At 39.7% G+C, this 25,507-nt stretch overlaps 1 protein-coding gene across 2 annotated transcripts in view; it reads right to left on the reverse strand.

Annotated features, from left to right (window-relative positions):
- Nucleotides 1-25,507, reverse strand: part of Npas3 (neuronal PAS domain protein 3) — an 883,936-nt gene that overhangs the window by 229,190 nt on the left and 629,239 nt on the right. For both annotated transcript variants that reach the window (XM_013033452.1, XM_013033453.1), the window contains exon 5: nucleotides 14,616-14,705. In XM_013033452.1, the coding sequence (XP_012888906.1) occupies nucleotides 14,616-14,705 (90 nt within the window). The remainder of the gene's footprint in view (nucleotides 1-14,615; nucleotides 14,706-25,507) is intronic.

Raw genomic sequence — 25,507 nt, forward strand, 5'->3', positions numbered from 1 at the left:
AAGAATTAGAAATGGATTTTAAAATTCCAAAGTCCTCTACATTTTAAATTGCCATAATATAAATTCCAAATGAAAGGAATTGCTTCCTTTATTGAGACCTTACCGAAAGACTACATTGTTCTTACCGTCCTTAGAATGCATTGCCTCTACAATAATTTGTTTGGGGAATTATTACCTAATTGTATGTATGGGTAGTAAAGGCAGAAAAGAAGAACAGCAGCCTCAGTACACAGAAAACATTCAAGACAACTGGGAGAATCCACGAATCTAAAGACAGACCTGACCAAACTACCAACGATACGAGTTGTGGTAAAGAGCAGCAGCAACAGAAACAAGGATGAGATTTCCAAGTTAAAAAAAAAATTATAGAAAATGGTTTGCATATTTTCACCTATACCAGATTTTTCAGTTAATAGGGAGATCCATGAATGTGATTCTTACATCTTGGAGTCTGATCACATTAGGTTACTTGCTAAAGGCAACAGTGTATATTCTGGTGACTAATGAGCTATGTTGAATGACAGCAATTAATTGGGTGTGGTACTGGTCTGCAATGGAATCCATGACTCTAGAATTTCTTAGGGTTCTCATCCATCCCACAGGCAGTATTTCCATTAGGTTTGGTAGAAAAGTGTCAGAATTATCCTAGCCTTAGCAGATAGCTGGCCTTCCTAGTTTTGACCTTTCTTCACACTGGGTGTCACGTGTTTCAGCATCTCTGTCCATTTCATCCATTTTATCTGAGTGGAATTAGCTTGACTCATGATACCAAGAGTTACTCCATAGTCTTATTCTGGTCTCATCTTTATTAGATGAGAGAAACTATGTTCCCACACCAAAGACCTCTTTCTTTACCCATTGAAACTTCCACACTCCTCAACTTTCCTCAAGCAGAAGCCAGAGACGTCACCACTTATTTCCCAGCATCCCTTTCCCTCCATCAAACTACATTTTCTTTCCATCCTTACCAACAAACTGCTTGGAAGAGAGGGTGACACTCCCTGAATATACGTGTCCCTTTTGTCCCTCAGCACAAGGCATTCAACCTCAACCTTCAGCAATGGTACTGATGATAATGTACTGGTGAGCTTCTTACTGAGATGCCATGGCTTTTTTCTATTCATATAATATTTCAGCCCTTTGAGTACATCCATCCTGCAAGTATCTTTTCCCTGGACTTTCCTGATGACAACTTATTATGAATTGTCTTAAGGAAGGTCCTCAGGGTTATGTTCTGACTATGTTATACATCAACTTCCCTGCTGCTTTCCCTTCCTCTGGCTGTGAGACAGAGAATTCTTAGATTGCTTTCTTGGTACCTCCTCTTTCTAATACTTGAACTGCAGCTTCCTCCTCTTACCCTCTCCTACTCTCCTCTACTTCCTTTGGGTGCTGGTGCTATGTCTATGCCAGTTACTTCCCAAACTATGACTTTGGGCTAACCTCTCTCATGAGCACTAAAGGCTATTATTTCAATGGATATCCCATAAGCTTCTCTAATGCTACATATCCTAACCCAACTGAAGTTCTAAAAGTGTACCTCCTTCCCAATGCCTGCTATACTGGGTCAATCACCAAGGTGTTCATCTCATCTATAGAAACTTCATTGCCTTCCTTGTACTGACCTGCCCCATGTACTCTCTGCATTGGCCTCTATTCCTTAACCATGTGCCAGTCTTTTAACTAGTGGATGTCCTCTATTCTATATTTTCTTGAGCATATTTTTCTTTTCTAAAGCACAGATCTAACTGTACTTTTTCCTTGTAGCTCCTAAAGGTCTAAAAGGACATAATCTGGCTTGCTGTCACCCTTTACAACTTGGCCAAGTCTTATCTTCCCAGACTTTTGCTTTGACTGGAATACCATCCTTTCCCTTTCCAGATGGAAAATGGCCATCAAAGACTGCCTTACAAATTTCTCCAGTCAGAGTTAGCCATCCACACTTTCTGTGATTTGTAGCATGTCTCTCATTATAAATTGTGACATGAAAATCGTTGAGACCTGCTCTATGTAGGTAACTATAGTTGACTGCCATATTTACAACATCTAGGAACTCTCTGTCGTGGAGGGTGAAAGTGATGCCTTAGTCACTGGTAGTGTTGGGGCACACATCTCACCAATGTCAGCTGAATGCAGGCATACATGAATTCATATCTACTGTGTGGAGAATATCATGGGTGCCCTGAGTCTACACCTTATTGTTTACTCAGCTCTGCTAGCAAATCTTGGAATCTTTTCAACAACGTTGAAGGATCACAATTTTCAGATGCATTTCTGTAATGTTCCCAGTGTTTTCATGAGTTAGTTCTGAGCAGATGCTTCATTGCTCTAGGCCTTAGTGTCTCTTAACTCATAAAATGTGATTGGGCTAACACTGCTGTTAGATACTTAAAACTGGCCAATGGCAAGAGCCTATGATAATGGTTACCAGTGAGCACACTGGAGTCCAGTGGAATGGGATTAAGTGCTAGTTGTGCTACTTGCTAGTTTTATGACCTACTTACTTGTTTTCTTTCTCTCTCTTTTTATCTCTTTGTCTGTCTTTCCTTTCCTTTCCCTTCCTTCCTTCTTTCCCTCCCTCCCTCCCTCATTTCCTTCCTTCGTGCTTTCCTTCTTCCCTTCCATTTCCTTCCTTTGTGCTTTCCTTCTCTTCTTTTCCCTTTCCCTTTCTCTTCTTTTCTCCTTCCTTCCTTCCTTCCTTCCTTTCCTTCCTTCCTTCCTTCCTTCCTCCCTTCCTTCCTTCCTCTTTTCTTCCTTTCCCTCTTTTTCTTTTTTTTTGTATGTGTGTGCCTACACTGGGACTTGAACTCTGGGCCTCTTGTTCTCTTTGGCTTTTTACTCAAAGCTGGCACCATTTGAGCCATACCTCCCATTCTAGCTTCTTCCTATTACTTAATGATAAGAGCCTCATAGATTTGTCTGCCTGGACTGGCTTCAAACCTCAGCTCTCAGATATCAGCCTCCTGAGTAGCCAAGTAGCTAGTATCACAATATCTAGCGATTTACTTATCTACAAAATGGGGACAGTATTGTACCTAACAATAGTTAGGAATATAATTTTTAATTGATCTAAAAGACTTAGAACTGTATTATCACTTAGAGAGAGCTTAATAAGCATTACTTACAATTATAGTTAATTTGGGAGGCCTTCAAATATGAATGGAAGTCCACAGGGCAAAAGAAATACATCCCAGAAAGAGGATCAAGAAGGTGCGAATCAGCATTTAATACCTCAGAATTGTTTAGATTTTTATGAATTTTTAATGCTTTTCTCATTTTTTAGATATCCTATGAAAGATTTGGGAAATGTAATAAATACGAATTGATGCTGTTCAAATGCCTAGAGTCAATTAATATCCATATGCATTCTGGAAAATGAAATAGGCTCATTAAAAAGAAAGTCAGTCTGTCCTTTGCATTAGCCTAGAATAAAAGGGTAACGACAAGGTATCTGCGAGAACTAGTTATTGACATCACTGACCTATAAACATATCCCCTTCAGCGTGATATACAGCACTTCAGTACCCTTGTTTTTATATAATTGCTATTACCCAAAGCCTTTCAATTTCGAGTGCTCAAACGAGAGCAATTCATATTTCAGATAATCTGCCAACGAGGAAAACTAATTTCAAAATATTTGATCATAAAAGTTGTCCTCAGCTTCTACAGAGATAATTTAGTCAAATAATATCAGATAATCTGAAAGCAGTCTTCGCAGGAAATTGCTAGGGACTCCATCTAAGCAGGCTCCATTTGCACTTATATAAATGTACTGAAAGTGTAGGAGACTTTGACAGCTTGCCATATGTGATTTCATTCCATAGCCTACCTACTTTACCATCAAAAGTTATATCCTTTGAAGCATTGCCAGAATTACTTTACCCCAGTAGATATGCGAGATGTGCCCTTTAAAAGCCATATCATTTCTTTTCTACTCTGACTAGTTCAGGGTAGCATCTGCTCAACTAAATTCCTTTGAAGGTTAAAAATAAAATAGCCTATTTTTTCCAGGCTCCCCTCCTCCACTCTTGCCCCAGTGCCTAGGATTTCTCCCAGTGTGAAGGAATTGCAGAGAATACTCTTTGAAAAGAAGGAGCCTCAGGAATCACCCCTTCATTTTATACTCAGAAATTAAGATGCAGGATGCTTCAAGGTCACAGAGACAAAACCTTGACTAGGTTTCTTGGGTCCCAATCCAGAGTTCTACTTCCTGTTTTTCCTGAAGACTGAATGTCTAACACACACACACACACACACACACACACACACACACACACACACACACACACACACACACACCCCAGAAAGGATCCAGCCAGAAATTGACAATAGGAAACACCACCAATGAAGTATCTTCATTTTATAAACCGAATGAATGTTCTTGGATCTCCTCTCTAGGAAACAGTTGATTTTTTAGAAACAGTCATACTTGGTACTCTCTCTCCTCAGGACTGCACACAGTTACTGTCAGTTACTATACTGCTGTGACTTGGAAGCTGATGACCCTGAACAGTTCAAAATGAGTAACATAGAAAAACCAGGATTGTCTATTTTTCCTCTCTGCTTCCTAATCTATGCCTCTTTTATAATTATTTTAAAAGGTGCTATCTGATTTCCTAAGCATCGCCCCAGGTGTTCTCAGTGAGAATGAGGAATAAACATATCACCCTGTGTCACAGAGCAGTTGTGACATTTGCGAAATATCTTTAGTTCAACTCTTCTAATTTCAATGCCTCCTACAACCAGGGTTGTAGGGCCCCTGCTTTTTATTGAAGGACTGGTTGAGTCAGTAATTTCATGCTTTTCTTGTAACCCTAACAGTTCTGAAATGTTGTAGAATGGCTTGGGCTTTTGTTGGTCTTTGCAAACCCTGAAACACCAATTTTAATTCACGAACTAGAAAAATGCTTTTTTGTTTTGTTTTAAATATGATTTTAGAAAATGGGTGTTCATTTTTGTTCCTTGTTTTCCTTGAATTTGTTTCTGTACTCAAGAGAGGTACAGACTTTCTCATCCCAACAGCTAGAAGATGGGATGTTACAAGAGTGTATCGCACTTTGACGTGACCCTAGACAACTAGAGTTCACAGGAGTAAAAGCGTAATCACGCTTCATTCTTCCAAACAATATTCCTATAACTTTTGGCCACCAAGGCTGAAAAGATCCACAAGGAGGAGTGAAGCATGCTTAAAAATTAGTCTGACAAATGAACTGAAATGTTAGTTTTTAAAAGAAGAAGCACATTTGTCTATAACTAATAAATACATGAAAAAAGTTTCCACATCTTAGCCATAAAGGAAATATAAGTTAAAACTACACTACGATTTCATCCTATCCCAGCGAGAATGGCAATCATCAAGAAAACATCAAATTCTGGCGAGAATTCAGGAGAGAGAGAAAAAAAAAAGAACCCTAATATACTCTTGGTGGAATGTAAATTAGTACAGTGGAAATAAGGTTCCACAAGAAGTTAAAAATAGAACTACAGTATGATCTTGCTGTACCACTCTTGGGCATATATCCAATAGAATCAAAGTCATCACACAATGGAGATACCTGTAAACTCACGGTTATTGTAGCACTATTCCCATAACCTCAGTGGAATCAGTGTAGGTGACCATCACCAGATGAATAAAGGAAATATGATCTCTCTCTCTCTCTCTCTCTCTCTCTCTCTCACACACACACACACACACACACACACACACATACACATACATACACATACAAAATGGAGTATCACTGAGTCATTAATGAAGTTGTCATCTGCAGGAAAATGAATGGGACTGGAAATAATCATATTAACAGAAATAAGCCAAACTGAGAAAGAAAAATATTGCATCTCATCTCATAAATGGAATCTAGAGTTAAAAAACAAAACAACAGAAAATAAAACCATGGCATGAGTATAAAATGATGCAGGGGATGCAAGGCAAGAGCTCTAGGCTGCAATGCTTGGTAAGAAATGTACGCATTATCCTGCCCATGTAATTGTAACCCCTCTGTACAGTATCTTCACAAATAAAATAAAAAAATGATGCAGGGGAAGGAGGATTGTTTGTACTGAGACCCTGTGGGACAGGGAAGGGAAGAAGAGATGGTTAAAGAGGTTTTGAAAATAGAACAATGAAACCCATTAAGCTTGTTTAAGAAAATGGAGAGTGAAGATAAGAAAGAGTAATAAAGGAAGTGAGTTAAATCATAGTACATGATATGCATGTATGGAAATACCACAGTTAAACCAATCTCACACCAATTTTTCCTTTCCTTCCTAGAGAAAACTCCTTTCTGTATCTCTTGCTGTCAAAAAATTCTGCTTAGTTATTGAAAGCAATAGATTTAATCTGCTAGCATATTAAAAATTAACAGCAGAGGAGAAAATTTTTGTCTTGTTATTGAATGTGGTCAATCTGCAGCTGTGAAAGACTGAGAGGAAGAGGAGAAGGGACACCCAGAGGAAAACCTGGTTTGCTTGTTTCAGTGAACCATTGTGGAAATTATTTACATCCGCAGACAAAAAAAGAATGCAGTAGGCATAAAAACTAATCAGAAAGAAACATTTGTAGATGCATATAGGTATGTGAATAGAATACATCTAAAGATACCTTAAATAACTCAGCCAGCTGTTATCTGTCTCTTTAAAAGGGACATGTGTTTAGGGAAAGGAGATTAAAGATTTAGACTGTCACACAAAAAGAAAAAGTGGCACTAAAAGAGATCTAAAGGTCATGGGGTATTTGTGGTTCAAAACTGGTATCCGGCTTACTGTTATCAGCCTAATTCTAGAATTTAGGCAACAATTTAAGTCCATTTCTAGATTATATTTCAGCTGAAATTACAATGAAATTGTTGCCATGTTATTCCTGTCATGAAGGCCACATCTTCTCATGTATGCCCTAAAACCAATATAGATCGAATGTGTGTATACAGAAATGAAATTTGGATTTCCCATGAATTTAACGAGTTTTTGACCTCCTACCCAGCAGGTCAAGTTATTTCTCATTCTTCATATGAGCAGTCTGCATTCACTCATTCCTCTCAGAGGGCCCAGGCTGAGAATGAAGAGCTGGCTGAGGTGGAGAGGTTTTATTTTGCATATATTGTCTCCATAAGCACCCCATTATGGACAGAAATTATCTCTACTTTCAAACTTTGCATAATAAAATAACCCATTAAATTAATACCATATAGAAAACACTGCTTTGTCAGGCAAAGAAATGTACATTGCTTTCCAGAAAACCGAGGACATTACTTTGCTCAGGACTGCATGAATAATGCATGGGTTAATTCAGAAAAACACCGTTTCATTATTTAAAAATGAATAAATTACAGACTTTAGAGTGATGGCTAAATTTTCTTAATCTGAGTTTTGCTTAGTGCTCTACTCCGGAAGTGAATCTGAGAAATACCATTTTTATCCATGCAAATGAACTAGCTCGCTTCACAGAAAGTGTTTGTTAGATTTCCTTATTCATAAAATGAACACAACTATGTCTTCTTTTTCTCTCTTGCTCAGTTTAATTCCAGGAATTAACAAGCAATGTAGAGTACCTTCTGTATATCCATGGGACAAGGTGAGCCTAGTTTGAATGGTCCAGTCTAACAAGAAAACTCTCCTGTTTGCTCAAGTCCTGTGTTTCGGTCTCACTGCCTGGTAAAACAGGTTCAAAAGAATAAACAAGCATGACATGATTCTCCTACACCATGGTACACATTTCTTTGGCAGACATTGGCCTGTCCTGAAGACCTGTTAAAAACCAGTCCCATCTGGGGAACTGAGCATGGGGGGTGGCGGGAGAAAAAGAAAAGCACTAGTAAAAAGAAATTAATTTGGAATTAGAATAAGTCAAACATCCACACACAGTACATTTAGGCTGAGCATAAAGTGACAGCCTGCAGATTATTCTACCGATTTCTAATGCTGGAAATTCGGATGGCATTTACTAGCATAACCTTTCAACTCTGAACACATCAATAGAGGCCGACAGTGGCTTGAAATATGATTCCTTGCAGATAGCATATCCTCATTCATCTGCCTGGGCTGTTCTGTGCTCCACTGCACAAACAGCGTCTCTCCCACTTCTGAGAGGACACTAATAAAAAAGGCATCAATTTTCAGCTCTAGTACTACTGTGATCTCTTTATATGTTCGACATCCAACATTAAATTAAAATGCTGTTATAAATCCTACTTTCTGAATCTGGAATGAGTGTTGGGTTTTTGTCGCATGAGACTGCAGCAAATCTTGTCAAAAGCAAGGAAGCACGTCTTGTTCACTCAGAATTAATGTTGTGGATGAAAGCAGGAGGTAAAAGGGGTTGAAGATGGTGAGCCGAGGGTGTCAAAGGCAGAGGGGAAACTGTAGCTTTAGGGGGCCAAGCCAGGCAGGGATTTGCTGCTTTCAAGACATGGCTAATCAAGAATTCTAATTATCAACGACTGATAAACAGACAGCACATACATAAATACCAACAGAGGGAAAAAAAAGTAAAGCATGAAAATTGACAATTATTCTTCTCTTGAAGAAAAATACTTTCCAAATACCAGTGGTCCTGAAGAAATCTTGTGGGTTACATCAAATCTCTGCAAATAACTCAAGGCAGAGAACACAAGGCAATACAGGACCCTGGGCTTTGTGTCATTGCCACACAAGTTTAAAGTTGTAAGGACACAATAGACAATCACAGGGTGGAGAGAGGATCATGTTATAGAAAGTAACATACATGCATTAAGGTAGTTTCAAGACTCTATGTCAAGATTCTAGGAGAGAAGGGGGAAAATCTGCAAGCATGCAGATGAAAAAAGGCTTCAGATTTTCCTTCAGATGGTTATGCTGTCCCTAAGAGAATACCAGGGAATTTTTTTTCTGCTCTTTCTGATACCAAGATTACTGCCACTATAAATGATCACCTAAGACCCATGTGAACAAACAGGCAATAAGGGCTTCCACAAAGATGCACAGCACAAGGCTGGATTCCTCTGTCTGGCTCATTCATAATTATGGAGGAAATAAAAAGGCGTGTTTGCCTATTTGCTAGGGTGGTGGGGGGGGTGGAAGGGAAAGGGGGTTGAGAGATCAGTTCAATATCTGGATCGAACAGAGGAACTTCCCCCCCACCCCCACCCCCAAGGATCCTGCCGGGAGGAACCTTGACATGCACAAAGTCAGAACGTAGACAAAGTTGCCCTGGTGAGCACGATAAGGTCACCCGTGGGATTGCTGAGATTATCTCTGTCAAGCACTCGGACAGCATGCAGTCAAATGATGCATCATGCAGTCATTTTCGAGGGGGGGTGGGAAATCAATTTCTTCACCAGGTCGCTATTTGCTTTTCAAAGTGCCCTTGTAGGCCTTCACCACCAAGCATTTATCAATTTAAATGTTGTAAATTGATAATGTGCCACTGTGCCTTGTACTGTTTCTGAATTATTTTGATACTTCTATTTTTTTTTCTCAATAGTCTCTAAACCCTCAGAGCTTCTACATTCAAAAGGGCATTTTTCTTTGTTGTATCCAGAAGTGATGAACTTTTTATGATTAGTACAGGGGGAAAAAAATGCAGACTTACAGATAGTGGTGCTGGGCCATGGGGAGAGAGAAAGGTTGTTGCAAGCTGCATGAAATGATCTATTTTTCTGTTTTTGTCCAATGTTGAGATATGCTTATTTGGAAAAATTTAAAAGATATATGAAGTAATATTTGCATTTATTTTGTACAGCAACTCCAGTTATCTTCATATTGAACACATTTAGACTATTCACTATAACAATGCTAACACTTGGCTATGCTATTGAAAGCTCTGTGCTGACTGAAATAATAATATCCTTTTTGTGGTTGTTGTTTTTATAACACCACTTTGTAGCATATGATGATACCACACAAGAGTAATAACTTGTAAGGAGTGCTAATGTCTTCTTTTTTCAGTCCACTCAAGAAATATATAGATAGCATTTACATACGTGGAAGTAAGTATATTAAGCACTTACTAACCTTAACTTGATTTGTGCTGAACAACAGAGGATGGGAGAGGTGAGGGTTTCACTTTGGAGAAGCAAAAGAAAGACAAGGCAGTTGCAAAGCATTCTTAACCTCCAGTGATTTATTGGCCCTCAGCCAAGTTATCAGGGGAATCTAATTCTTCTTTATTATTCAAATAAACCACATTTGGCACCACGGTTCCCTTTCAGAATAGCTTCACAAATAGACTGAGCTCTGTCATTTATTTGACCTTGTACTTGTGTGCTGGAGCTGTAATTTTATTTGCCATTCTATATAACAAATGCAGAGAAATCTAAGCCATGGAGATGAACAACAAGATGTAGGAGAGGGGTTTGTGGTAAATATATCGGCAGGAATTTTGGAGCGGGAAAACAAAATTTAATCATTTATCTCCCCGTCCCCCTTCCCCCCATTCACCTTCACCTCTTTTAGCCTTCATTATATCCTCACCACCCTGCCTCTTTTCAGTAAATGGCTTTGGGACAAGCCACTCTGTATCCTTATGGTCTGGCTGGCTGACATTCTCCAAGAAATGTCTCCTATGAGGGTGGAGATGTGGCTGGAAGCAGAGCAGTGACTGGCACTGGAGGCAATGAGGGGGTGATTAGAATACAATCCCAGAGAGGCTTCAGCTGTGCACAGGGTAGTTTCTAATGACATCATGACCATTAACATAACAAGTGCTGAATCTCCTTTGGTTGGAGGCCAGGGCTCCAGTAACTTGTTTTGCTGGGACAGGTGTAGGGGACTACCATCATCCCTCACCTTACTCACAAGGCAAAGTGGTTTCAGAGAACCTCAGTTCCTGCTGATGCTTTGGTTAACTGAAACCCAGGTCCTCTTCCTCTGGGAATTCTACCGTTGTATTTTTTGTAAGGATTTAGAAGGAAATGAGGATGAAGGAAACCTGACTTGAAGCCCCATAAATAAATCCTTATTGTATTCAGTACTACCTGGATTACAGGACAGAATGTTATTCTCAAAATGGTCTTCAGCATGCCCATAGCTCAGGGGCAGGGGATTTCTCCAGCTCATAAGATTTACAGTACATGTCTACATTTTCCAGGTAGATCATTATAGCCTTGCTGTATAGAAGTAGACTCCTTTGGAAGCAAATCTGTAAGATATAATATATGTCTCAGGCTCTCAAGGAATCCTCTGTGAGACTGATTTCTTGATTGCAGTTTCTTGAGAAGCAATACTCTTTTTTTAAATTTTTGATTGTTGACTGTATCTCACTTTTTGCTTTGCTTACCAGGAAGCTCATAGCTACAACTGAAGCTTTATATGACTCATATCTCATTTTATAAGCATGTTCGATGCTCTCCTACTCTGTGGCAACAGATTACCAATTTCTGTTTATCCCCTTTCCCCATTACACTGTCCTATTTTGACACTGCTTTTACTGTATATGTTTATTTCAAATCCTTTGTGGAAAGAAGAGGTATAAGCCAACACATAAATATTTTCTCTAAGCCTTAAAACCCTATATCAACTACAAATGCTTTTTTTATTTACCATGTAATGCCTTTTTTTTTTTTTGATTCTCTGGTGATTAAGCCCCTTATGTTTGGAAGCGATTTCATAAAATCTGGCCACACATCATGGCTACGTTTTCAGCATTAAGGACTCATTCTGTTTTCTTTCTTCATTTTTCACTTCTGCCAATTCCATTATAGGAGGGAGGATAGCTGTCTTCGGAGCTCTGGGTGCCATCACCTGGTATGACTCATTTAATCTCTATGCAAACTAAGTCAGCATCAATGGCTGGTGCTCTTCCTTTCAGAGAAGGCTGAGTGGTGGGGAACTGATCAGGGTTTTTAACCAAGAAAGCAAGTAAAAAATGCATCTTTCTCCCTTCCTTCTTTCTTTAGTTCTCTCCTTCCCCCATTTGTTCCTCCCTTCCTTCTTCCTCCCTCCCTCCCTCCCTTTCTTCCTTCCTTCCCTCCTTCCCTCTCTCCCTCCCTCCCTTCCTCCTGCCTGCCTTCCTTCCTTCCTTCTATCCTTCCTTCCTTCTTTCCTTTCATCATTTTCTGTGCTGGTTCTGGGTTTGAACTCTCTCCCCCAGCTCCCCTGCCTCCCACCCACTCAAGGCTGGTGCTCTATCACTTGAACCACAGCTCCATTTCTGTTTTTTTTCTCGTTAACTGGAGATAAGAGTCTCATGGAATTTTCTGTCATGCCTGGCTTTGAACTACAATCCTCAGCTCTCAGCTTCCTGAGTAGCTAGGATTTACATGCATGAGCCATCAGTGGCAGGCTATTTTTTTTCCATCAATTTATTTCTCATCTTTTCAGATGGGAGGCCAATAAAGCCCCCTGTCTGGAATATCCTTACCTTAGCCTGTGAATGTGACTGCCAGCCTTGGCAATGCCCACCCCAGGAGAAGCCACAGCACCTCCCAGCCATAGTCTGGCCCCAGTAAGTCATAGGATGGACTAGTTGAACATACTTTAAAAAGCCATCTCAGGTGAAGGCCGGATCTGATTGGATAGATACTGCCAGATAGTCTACCATTTCCATTTAACGACTTTATTCTGTAGAAACACTAATAATTTGTTTCACATTTTAGGAAAAGATGGACTGAGGGCTGCAGTACAGAAACAGAGAAATAGACTGCTTTTAAGGAGAAAGCAGCACAGGGTTAAAGCCAAATTTTTCTTGAACAGATGATATTTCAGATGGCCACACTATTCCAGATGCATCAATTTCCTTGAAAATCCAATCCATATATGTGCATATGCTGTGCTGGCAGGACGACTGACTGAAATGGCCAAAACCCAAGAGCTAATATTCTTTTGGCCAGAATAATGCAATTATTATTTTCCTAGCTATCAGTCTAAGCATACAGAGCCATCTGTTATGCAAAGCAAACATACACATCTCAATTACAGAAAATGCAGTTGCCTTGACAGAATTTGGATTACACCACTAACCAGGGCTGGAAAATGTGTTTGGAGCTAGCATATAATGGATGCTTTCAGGAGTTCCCTAATTAGCATTTACCTGCTTAAGCTAATTTTTCATCCTTCTTCTTCACTGGCTTATTAAACTTTGTTGGGGACTCTGCATAAACAGAGAAATAGAGGCATCACTGTGAAAGAAATGGTGGTAATTTTGGTCCTATCTTGTATTTTAATAACATGGTGGCAGACCAATTTCAAAAAGGGAGATTCTCAATACTAGGTCCTAAGCAGACTCAGATGAGGCTTTGAATCTATTAAAGGCTATTACCAAACCAGAGATTTCAATGAGATACAAGAATACTAATACTGACTTAACCATAGCTCAGTTTCTATCATTGGGTTTTCTAAAGTCCACATAAAACAGAATTACTCTAACATGCTACAGTTGATAGCCTGCATGTTCTTTGAGGAAGCATAAATGAGATTGCACCCCTTGTTTGGATTCTCCACAGTAAATAATCAAATTTGGCAGTGTTTTTCCTCCTCCCACAGTTCTCAAATGCCAAATCTCTCTTTATTATTTCCTCGTGTCTTTCTTGATTTAGCTCTCACCCAGTAAACTTGCTTGCAGCCAAAAGGTTCGCCTGTGCTGGATGATTTCCTAGAACCATGCCAGCATTCAGAGGCTGGGTGGGACTTGCTTGAGAGGAGAGAAGCAAATCTTATCTCCATCTTTGGCTCCAAGGAACAACTGAATGAGGGAAAGATGATCAACTTGGCCAATCCTCCCCTCCTCCCCCCTCCCCACTACACACACCCATGGAAGGTGAGTCCCTCAGTCTGCTCTAAACTGGGTCAGAGAGAAAGTGTCAAACTCAGCCCATCACCTGGATGGGTACAAATACCCAGATGTTTAGCACTTTCATGGACAAAAATATCTGGATAATGAGCCGATCTGCAGACGTTCCTGTGGGGTATTTTGGCATTCTGTCCATGTGTGGCCTGTGTCTTGGAACCCAGTGGAACTGAAATGTTTGTGTTTGCAGGGGAGGTAGGGGTGGGGTAACAGCAGGACCTGACATCCAGGTTGTGTTCCTCACCCTATCAGACTCCATCTTCTTTCTCATCTACCCTCTGACAAACACGCATGAGCAATTAAACAGCAAACAATTAAAGGTGGTCTTACTTTATGAAATTGTCTTCCAGCATTAGGAAGCATTTGCAAAGGCGGCAACATATAACCATGCTGGAACCCTCCCTGCAACACATTTTAATGGTCTCTTTCAGCATTCCTTGACTCCAAATGACTCCTGCCAATGTGTCAGCTCCCAGGATAATGCAGGCTACTCCATAAACATCCAGTAATAGGACACAAGGGAAGCCCTATTAGTGTGGCCCTCTCCTACTGGGCACAGAGGTTTCAAAGTTCAAAACAACCAAGGGAAGGAACTTCATTTGTTCTCAATAAATTAATAATGATCCTCAGTAGGTGGGAAGAGGGACTGAAGTTTTGGAGCCCAAGTTTATTCTGAACATTTAGCACTGAAGTCTCTCATTGACTTAGAAGGGTCGAAGAGAAGCCATTAAATACAAAATTTGATCATTCATGCTAAATAGAATATCCCTCAAAAGAAAAAAAAAGGGGGAAAGCATGAGGCCGACGGAGCCTCCACACAGTCAAAACCAAAAATCTAAATTGTTCAACTTACTTGTGAGAGGCCCAGGTAGATGGATACTGTTTCAGAAATGTACAAAAATTTTCCTTCTTGATTTAGTGCAAATACAAAGCCATCCAGGGACTGTGAGAGAAAAAAAACACACACATATAAACAGGTCAATAAATATACAGAGAGGGATTTGCCTAATAAGACAACCAACACAGAACAACACACTAAATTTAAGACCATTTTTTTTCTTTGCATGTAATGAAAGTCCAAAGATCTTTTAGCATAGTATTATAGACAAGCAAATTAAAGAGCTGAAGACTATAAGCTTTTCTTATTTCAAGGACTTCTTGATGTCTGTGCCATTTGGATCAAGACACATTACGTTCATGGATAAAATAACGTCATGCTGATTTTATGAGACATTGCCTTCATTTCAGGAGATTCAGTGGCTACCGAGATTAAATCAGCAAGATTCTCTATTAAAATAGCTGAACAGGAATGGAAATTTTAATGAAGTGAAAGAGAAAAAAATGCTTTCCTATCAAGGGCCAGTAAAACCACTAATTGAGCTACTATGAACATCAACAATTTGCAAATTAATAAAAAAAAATCATGTCCTCATTCCAAGGGCCTATTGGGTTAGAACAAACAGCAAAAGTCAATACACTACATTATGAGTGAATGTTTATGAGTGGAAATCTTACAAACTGCAATCCTGTTTAGCAAGATTCTGAGTTAAAAGGGTTTGAACTGAGGGCCTCATTGTTGCTAAGCAGGTGCTCTACCACTGAGCCATGTCACCAGCCTTGCTTTACAGCTTTATTGTGATAGACCTACTATCTATCATAACTCCTGAAAACAAAAGAAGAAAGGAGGACCACATCTACAAAACTTAGAACCTCGGTGGACTCTGTACGCTGAGGGCTGTAGTTCCAGTAAGGTTAGGTTGGTAGAGCACAATACCATGGAATCCACTGACAACATCACCCAAATCACTGCACATCCTCCATCACCTGTGCGTCTTTTGTTTTCTGTTGTTTATTTTGATCAAAGTGGACTGCACAAGTGCAGTTTGCCATTAGAAAAGAAAGTTTTAAATCATAGTGGTGGTGAAGCCTGTGAATTTGCAGTGCAGGACACAATGCAAATGCAGGAACTATATATGAGTGACACATGTGGAAACAAAGAATGCACTGTTGTAAATAGAACAAGATGAAAGATGTGTGTAAAATTCAGTTCCAGGGACTGGTGGCTCAGGCCTATAATCCTCGCTACTAAGGAAGTGAAGATCCAAGAACTGTGGTTCACAGCCAGCAAAAAAGTCTATGAGACTCATATTTCCAATTAACCAGCAAAAAGCCAGAAGCAGAGCTGTGGCTCAAGTGATAGAGTACAGCTTGGAGAACAAAAAAGCCAAGTAAGAGTGAATTCAAGCCCCAGTATTAGCTAACACACACACACACACACACACACACACACACACACACACACACACATCTTCAAGTCCCAGCAGTCAGTTCAATTTTCTTAAATATTGAACATTTTGTGTAATATTTATATGCATACAGATGTTATAGTTAGAATACATGCCCCAAGTTCATGGTTTGGAAACAGAATCCCCAGGGTAACAGTGTTGAGGGCCAAGGTCCTTGGGTGGTGAATAGGCCAAAAATGAATGTTGTTTTCACTGGGCAGGTGAGTTGTCTCAAGAGTGGGTTCCCTGTGAATGGATTTTGGTTCTCTCATGCTGCCTTCTCTTGCACATGATCACTCAACCTTCTACTTACTGCCACAGGACAATGTAGCAAGAAGCCCTGGCTAGATGTGGCCCCTTGATTTTAGACATACCAGCTTCCAGATGAGAGAAAGAAATAAATCTCTGTTTTGTACCAATTTCAGCTATTTCTTTTCTTCTCTTCTTTTTTTTTGGGGGGGGTCCAGTCATGGGGCCTGAACTCTGGGCCTGGGCGCTATCCCTCAGCTCTTCAGCTCAAGGCTAGCGCTCTACCACTTGAGCCACAGCACCACTTCTGGCTTTTTCTTTTTGCTTATGTGGTGCTGAGGAATCGAACCCAGGGCCTCCTGCATGTAAGGCAAGCACACTACCACTGAGCCACCTTCCCAGCCCCAATTCCAGCTATTTCTAAACAAACAAAAGCAATGAATTATATTCATTGACATACATATGTTTATATGGATAGTGACAGATATAGTTATGTATATTTCTAAATGAACATAAAACATGGCTTTTCATACTTATTGACCACTTTTCATTGCCCAACACTGATCAGAACTTGTGGATGATATCCAACCCTGTCCACTGATTTAGTAAGTTCTGAAAAACAATTCAAAATTTATATTTCCTTACAAAAAGCAAATTATCTAATCGACCAATTTTTATCTAACTGTATAACAATAACAGGTATAAATATGTGCCAAGCAGTTTGCATGTACTGTCTTTCCAAGTCTTCACAAGTATCATATGAAGTAATTATGTTATCATCTACATTTTATACACAAGGAAATTGATACTTAGCAAAGTTAGGCAACAGGCCCATCCTGTGTTTGGAGTTTGGATTTGTATCCTGACAGACAGACTCAATAACTAATTCTGTTTTCCACTAAAAATAAACATTCTCTAATTGATATGTGTGAATTAATGAAATGATAAATATTCACAGCATTTCTGAAGTTAGAGTATTTACACTGAGAAGCAGCCTATGACTTCTTAAGCAGTTTTATCACTTGTTTTGAATGATTTGCTCAAATCCCATCATTACGCGTAGAAGAAAGAGGTCCAATGTCAAGAAAGTTCATAAGTTACTTCCCCAAGAGGTCACCTCATTATTTCTGCTCAGTAGATTTCTCTAGAATCAAGTTTGGGAGGAAAAAAAAAACCACTAAGTGTAGGCTCCTTACATTGTAGCACTGTCAATCCCTCTCTGCTCCCTTCAGGACCTGGGCAGATATAACCTTTTGCACATTCTGGGCCTTACACACTGGCCTCTGTGCTGGTTTCAGGTGTAGTGAAGTCAGTACTCACTTCAATATAGCTAAAGCAGTGGAGAGGGATAGAAGGCTCCTTTCTAGAAGTTTGGGGAGAGTCTCACTTCAGCATGTTTTACCCCTTAAACAAAATGTCTCTAGAGGTTGACTTGAGATTGTAGGGTCATCTCCCTTTGACCCTTCCCTTGGAGAATAGGGCTTTGCTAGGTTTTTCATTCAATATAACAGCCATAGTTTCCTGCACAATCATAACACCTGAGTAAGCCATCTTCCCAAAGAAAGAACTGATGGAACTGACATAGAGATATTCTTTATCTTACAGGTAAGGAAACTGAGGCACAGGGATGGATGTGAAGTGGCTGGGTAAGATCACATCCAGCTAGTGATAGAACCAGGATCAAATTCTTTGCACTACCAGAATATAATTTAACCATTTACAACATTAGCTGATTTCTGTTAGCTTCATGAACTCCTAACCAAACTGAGTTTCTCGATAGTGAGACAAAGTCTAAATTAACTTGGACTAACCAGCATCTAACAGCTTATGAAATCCAGTTCTATTAATGCTCTCTTCTTGGTATCAAATACTATATTCCATAATGATTAAGAGGGAAATTACTTTCTCCAAAACCTGTTTGATGAGTCATTAGACCAGTTGCACACTTCCATACCACAGATTTGGACCACGGTCTGGGAAATATCCTGATATTTGTAGTATCAGGGTTAAGTGGATTCTTTCATTGTCTTCCCAAGTATATAGAGTTCTTCCTGGAGAGACATGTCATTGCCACACCAAAAGAGATTGACTTTTATCATCAGGTTCAGACCCTGTGTGCTTACTAGAGTATTATAGGAGGTTTGGGTATCATCATGGGGAAAGAAATATCTGGAGGCAAAACATCTGACACTATAAAGCAGAAGCCATCTAAGAACTGGCCAGTTTCGTTTGGCAAAAAAATAGAAGCTTTCACACATGTTCCAATTTCCTAGTGAGACTGAAATGAGTCTATGTCTACATGACTCAATGACATCCAGTCAATTCAATTAAAAATAATGGCTAATTTAGTAGGGGAAGAACAACTAGTCAGGTTACTGGTTAGTTACAATCAAGGTTGAAAAACCTGGTTAATTAACTATATTTGCTTGCTTTTATGCTTGTCATTTTGGTTCATTATCTATCTATAGTCTGAGACAATATCCATAACTCAGATTTGATTACCTTTCAGCTAGGGAATGGGGTGATCTTGGGTCTAAAAATGGATTGAAAAGTCACTGGGCACATAGCCATTACCTTCAGACTCAAGGTCATCCCTGTCTATGGGTAGCTGTGTCTGTCTGCCCAGAACCTTTTGAAGAGGAGCATCAACATTGGTTTCATTTGGGTGTCTCCATTTAAAAAGGTGGGAGGAGGAAGGAAACATTCAATCAGTAGTCTTGGAAACCAAATGTGATTAATCTGAAAGTTCTGTGAAATTAAAAAAAAATTTTGAATTGAGCAAGCTATTATATACTGTGCTGTTCAATCACTGCAGGCTACTTTTTAATTTTTTTTTAAACTGCCCACTGTTTTCAACAGGCGCCAATTAAGATTCTGGGGTCAAAGGGTTAATTACATCTTCTTACCCACTATGTAGAATTTTCTGATTATTAACTAAGGTTGGATTAAGATGAAAAAGAAGCTACACAAATGTTAATGCTAGCCCCTCCTGGAGAAGATTTATTATAAAGCCATGAGGAAATCTATCTGCTCCCCTTAAAGCAGATGGAGAACAAAAAAATCTTCGAAGAAACAGTAAAACAGACATTTTGAAGACATGAAAGTATCTGATTTATCAGGACAGTTTTCTTATTACTGAAAACAGTTCTTAGCTATCCAGACAGGGCTGATAGGAGATTTCCTTTGTCACATCCCAATAAGTCTATGAGGTACACACACAAGGTGTGAGGCTTGATTCTAAAGTCAGGAGCTGTAGCATCTATGAATAATAATGCCTGTAATTATAATTTATATCCGCCCCCCCACCCTGACATCAGAGTAACATACAAAGTGTACAGCACAGATTCTTAACCCAAAAGCTGAAGCCTCTAACAGTATTTATCAAGTGATGAGGTTATTTCCTTGCAGGGTATGAAACTACAGCTTCATGATTGAAGGTATACTAATGTTTAATGCATTGTGCTAAATGGATTTATATTTGTCATAGGAGTTTTGTCTCTGCTTCTCCTTTTTTTTTTTAAAGCATTTTCCATGGCAGCCCAGTTCTCAGGGACATCTTACTCTGGTGCCATTCTAGGGAGCGTTCCCATGTTTGTAACCACTGTGAAATTAGTGGATCCTTCTTGTACATTCCAGTGGGGGAAAAAAATCACCCTAAACTCTTTTCTTATGACCTGACTCTGGTTAGAGAGAAGAATTACCAGTAAGCTAGGTTATTTTAATGACAGATTATTTGAAACTAAGCCTTCACCATCTGTTCCACCCCCTAATTATGAATGCAAAAAGAACATATTTCACAATTACATCAGTAAAAAAGTAAGATATAGCATGATTTAAATGCACGCCTGTGCTCCCTGTCGAATGTGCCATGCATCTGTGATGTTCCTCTACCTCAGGCTCCAACTCCAGAGAAAATACAATCCTTGGCTCAACCTGCCTTCCTGCCTCCATGAGATTCGGTGAGGCCAAGAGCAGAGCATGACTTTTCAGACTTTGGTACTGTAGTGCCTTGGCTGGTAATGCAGAGAGGCTCTGGGAAAAAGCAACCTGTAAGACCTGAACAATGGGTAGGGCACTAGGGAGATAGGGAGAAGTGAGCTTCTCTTACCATGGGCAAAGCTTGGTTTGCAGAGTCAGGACAAGGTTCCCTGTACCTATCTTCTCCACTCATTTGGTGGAAGTTAAAGGAACTAGAAAAGGCCAGCTGCCAGCAGCTTATGTTTATAATCCTAGCAACTCAGAAGGCTGAGATCTGAACACTGTGGTTCAAAGACAGCCTAAGTCAGAGACTCTTATCTTTAATGAACCATCAAAAAGCCAGAAGTAGAGGTGTGGCTTAAGTGACAGAGCGTCAGCCTTGAATGAAAAAGCTAAGGTGACAGGGCCTAGGCCCAAGCCCCAATACTGTGTATATGCACACAAAACAGGTAGAAAGAAAAACCATTCTGAAATTTTGGCTATGAAAACCATCATGCTTTAATAAAGTGTATTAAACTGCCTTCCAATTGCCCCCAGGGGGTGAAGCTCCCGGCAACTTCAGAGAACCTGGACTGGGCCCAGGAGTGCCCATATGTATCTGCTTATGAGGAAGAAAGCGCTTCCCTAATTTCGACTTCGCAATCTGACTTTGAACAATGTGGCACTGTGCAGACACAAAAGCCTTGTTTTCAGAAAAAAAGTGATCTGTGTCAAGTATATTTTCTCAAAATGGATAAAAGTATACATCAAAGGGCTAGGCTTTCCTTTAGCCCCTACACTCTCATCCTGAGTCGTCTTTGTCGATCCCTGCCTCTCCAATGAGTCAATACCATGCATGCATCAAAAATCTACATATTTCCAAGCACATAACCAGACAGGGTCAATTAGATCAAATTTGATGATTTTAACACACACACACACACACACACACACACACAATTCCAGAAGAACAACATACTGGGACACTTCAAAGCACCTTTCCTGAGAGTTTCCTAAAACACAGAAAGCCATACATCATAGGCTAGAAAACATTTTAGAGGCACCAGCAGCCTCTCTGAAGTTCTTAGAGGAGATGTACCAGAATGAAAAGGGAGCTGGTAAGATGGTGAAATGTCAAAACAGAAAAAAAAAAGAAAGAAACTATAGGCAATCAAGTTTTGCTTCTGTTCATTACAATCTTGTTTTGTGGGATCTGTGTACCAAAACGCTGACCTTTAGCTCTCTTGGATGCTGGTTCAAGCCTTACATCCAATCTTGATGGATGTAAATGGCTTGATTTCAACATTAAGCAAAATGGACAGCAAGCTCTGATGCAAAGACAATGTGAGCCATTTGGGGAAAATTACATCCACCTTTTGGCCCCCACAGTTGGCACCCAGACTCCATGTCAACTCTGGGATGTTCTCCAGAATGAGAGCCCCCTGGCACTGACCAATGTTGACGTGTGGCCTATAGGTTCCTTTGTCTCAAAAAGAAGATTCCTGTTCATTAGTGTAAGACACTGTTCACTGGAATGTGATAGTATTTTTTGTACATATGTGTTAATTAATGGAAATACTGCCTCTTCAGAATCTGGAGCCAGTTCTTCCCTTGTGCATCTGTCTCTCCCTTCAAATTCAGAGTTCTCAAGTCAGGTGCTAATGGCTCACACCTATAATCTTAGCTAGTCAGGAAGCTGAGATCTGAGGTTAGAGGTTTGAAGCCAGCTAGAACACAAAAGTCTTTAAGATTTTTACCTCTAATTGACTAGCAAAATTCAAGAAAGTGTGGCTCAAGTGGTAGAGCACTAGCCGTAAGTGAAAAAGCCATGAAAGCTGGGCTCATGCCTGTAATCCTAGCTACTCAAGAGGCTGAGATCTGAGGATCCAGGCAGGAAAGTCTGTGAGACTCTTATCTCTAATTAACCACCAGAAAACTGGAAGTGGTGCTGTCGCTCAAATTGGTAGAGCACTTGAGCTGAAGAGCTCAGGGACAGCACACAGGCCCAGGCCTAGGCCCAGAGTCCAAGCCCCACAACTGACCAAAAAAAAAAGAAAGAAAGGAAAAAGAAAAAAGCCATGTAAGCACATGAGGTCCTGAGTTCAAGTCCTCGAACAGGCTCAAAATCAATCAATCAATCAATCAATCAATTTAGGTTTCTCTTTCAAACTTATTAGGAATTGTGCACCTTGGCAAAAGTCAGCCCTAAAAATATCGCCACTTTGCTTTGGCAGGATGCATGGTATTTGGTCACACATGTGATGCCAGGAATCTTTCAAGTTGTTGGCAATAAACTAAACAACAAAGAAGAAAAGTAACAGCTGTTATTTAGCATCTTGTAGATTAACGGGTAGCAAGGAGTGGTCTTCATTTTATACACACATTAGTGCATATTGATTTTCTTTTTTATTAGTACATATTAATCACACAAAAGGGTTTCATTGTGATATTTCCATTCAGGAATATAATATACTTTGAAGAAATGCACACCTACCCTCTATGTTTCTCTTACTACTTTCTCCTATCCATCTTTAAAGAACATTTTCTATCAGGCTACATTATTCTATTTTCATACATGCTAACTTTGATAAAATTAGTTTCCCTTTACCCTTTCTTCCTGGATGGACCCCTTTCCTCACCCAAATAGTCCCATCCATTTTACAGTTGTATGTTATTTTTGGGGGGAGAGGTCTAGATTTTATATATGAAAAAACATAATATTTGTCTTTCTCAAGTCAATTTTATTTCACTTAACACAATAATTTCCAGTTCCATCCATTTTTTCTATAACTTTATTCTTTATGGGTGAATAATATTCCATTCTATTTATACACCTTAATTTCTTTGTCCATCCATCCGTTGGTGTGCATTTTAGGCTGAATCCAATTTTGGCTATTATGCTGCCATAAAAAAGGGTTTTAAAGTATTTCTATTGTACAATTATAAAGACAAATCCCCTAGAAGTTTGTGCTATGATGGACTAGAATTGGTATCTACTTACTTGATAGTAAAGTGAGCAACTCTAAAACAAAGGCTTTGAAGAGATAATATTGAGTGCTCTGTACATGTCTTCCTTTAGGTAAGAAGTTTATGTCAGTGGTAGTAACAATGATTAAAGAACTCTGTAATGAATTGTGTATATGCCTAGAAGTGGTATATATAGCAGAATAATAGAAGAGTTCTATTTTCAAATTTTTTGAGAAACCTCTATACTGATTTCCATAATGACTGTCTACTTATTCCTAACTGTGTATAAAGCTTCCTTTCCCTTTTTATATATTGTTGTATATATTATATACTTAAACATACATATTACACAAAATATACAGTCATATATTCTAGTATAGAATGTGGTAAACAATGCTCAGTTCACTCTATTTATTATAGGAGACAGAAAGTAACATTTAATAGGCGAATCACCCAGGTAACATGTAAGACAGGTCTTCTTATTATTATTATTAATGTGTGTATGTGTGTACATGCATGTATGTACTGGTACTAGGGATAGAATTTATGGCCGAGGCACTGTCCCTTAGCTTTTTCCCTTAAGACTGGTCCTTTACCACTTGAGTCACAGCTCCACTTCTGGCTTTTTGGTGTTTAATTGGAAATAAGAACCTCATGGAATTTCCTACCTGGGAAACAGAGATCTTCAAACAGAGATCTTCAGATCTCAGCCTCCTAAATAGCCATGATTTCAGGCATGAGTCACTGGTAACCAGCAAAACAGGCATTATTAAATCCTACTTTACAGATGAGGAAATTGAGACTGGGAGAAAGTAAGGGTTTTGCTCAGTACCACACAGCAGTGTGTGGCAGCACAGTTGGTAGAAAGGGCACTCTGCTGTCTCTTCCTGCTCCTGTTGCTCCTCTGTGTCTGTATCTACTGGCAGGATGGTGGTTATCTCACACAGAGACAATCCTGCAGTGTCTTTCCACACAAGTGATTCTCACGCTCCTGCTTAGCCAACACCTTTTGGTTGCTTCAGGAAACACCTGTGGTGTGTTCACTGTGCACTAGACCCACATAGCCTGGCTGTCAAATAGCTGAGCTGTTCTCTGAAAAGTCATCTGTGCAATCCATGACCAGGAACATAATAATGCTGGAAATGATTAACTCTACAAAACCACACAGGCAGTTTCCCGTGTGAAATGCCCTGAGCACACGGTGGGCAACCTGGTCTGTGGCACCCAGCTCCATATCTTTACTGTGCTGGCTTTCATTTGGAAGAAGCACCAATTAGTTCATGCAGTAAAGAAGATCCTTGTATATGGATACGGATGGAGACCCCACAATTAACAGAGAATTCCCTAGGAGAACACCTCTCTGTTGCTGTTGCAGGGGAACTCAAGTCACGACTGCTTAGAAGGCCAACTTGCAAGTCTTTATTGGAGAATGGGAGGACTGCTGGTGGACTCTTGTCTCAAAGACCAGCAGCCCCAAAAGCAGCTAACACAAAGTGCCCCCAAACCACATCACTTTGTTATCCTAACAAAGGAGCACAAGCAAAGAAAACTAGATAAAGGCACTTAAGTTATAAAGATGTTAAGTATAAGCAAAAGCAAATCAAGTGTGGACACAATCAAGGAAAATCAAGGACCAGTTATCTAAGGGAAGTAAGGCTTTTCTGGAACTTCACAACTTAAGACACATTAGTAAAACAAAGGATGTCTTCTATTATCAAGGCATGTTGCTTAGACGCAGTCTCCTTTCTTCGCAGGCACCTATGACAAGACTCAGCCACATATTACACATAGGCTGGGCAAAACAGGGAGGACCCTATTTCCTGCCTTTTTATGTTCTTCAGACCTATGGGCTTTGATTCTGTCCCCCACTGCTGGTAGCATATAAGCTCTGTTGTAGAGAAGTCAATGTGAAAATGAGATCCATCATATGCAATTTGTTTTATAGCGATGTTTACCTGAAAGTACATCCTGGATGTTAGGCAAACCCCATTAATGATTGTGCTGTGATGGACTTGGATTGGAATCTTTCTGTTTACTCAACAGTAAAGTGAACAACTCTAAAAGACAGGCTTTGAAGAGAAAATATGGAATGCTCTGTACATGGCTTCCATTAGGTAAGAAGTTTATGTCAATGGTAGTAACAATGATTAAAGAACCCCGTAATGAATTGAGTATATTAAGAGGCCATCTAGAGACCTCAGATATTAATCTGTTGCATTCATGTGAGTTTCATTTCTAGGAACATTTTATTTTGTATCTCTAGGGGAAAGGCATAAAAACATTTGTA

Source organism: Dipodomys ordii, unplaced genomic scaffold, assembly GCF_000151885.1.
Source record: "Dipodomys ordii isolate 6190 unplaced genomic scaffold, Dord_2.0 Scaffold168, whole genome shotgun sequence".
NCBI classification, from domain to species: domain Eukaryota; kingdom Metazoa; phylum Chordata; class Mammalia; order Rodentia; family Heteromyidae; genus Dipodomys; species Dipodomys ordii.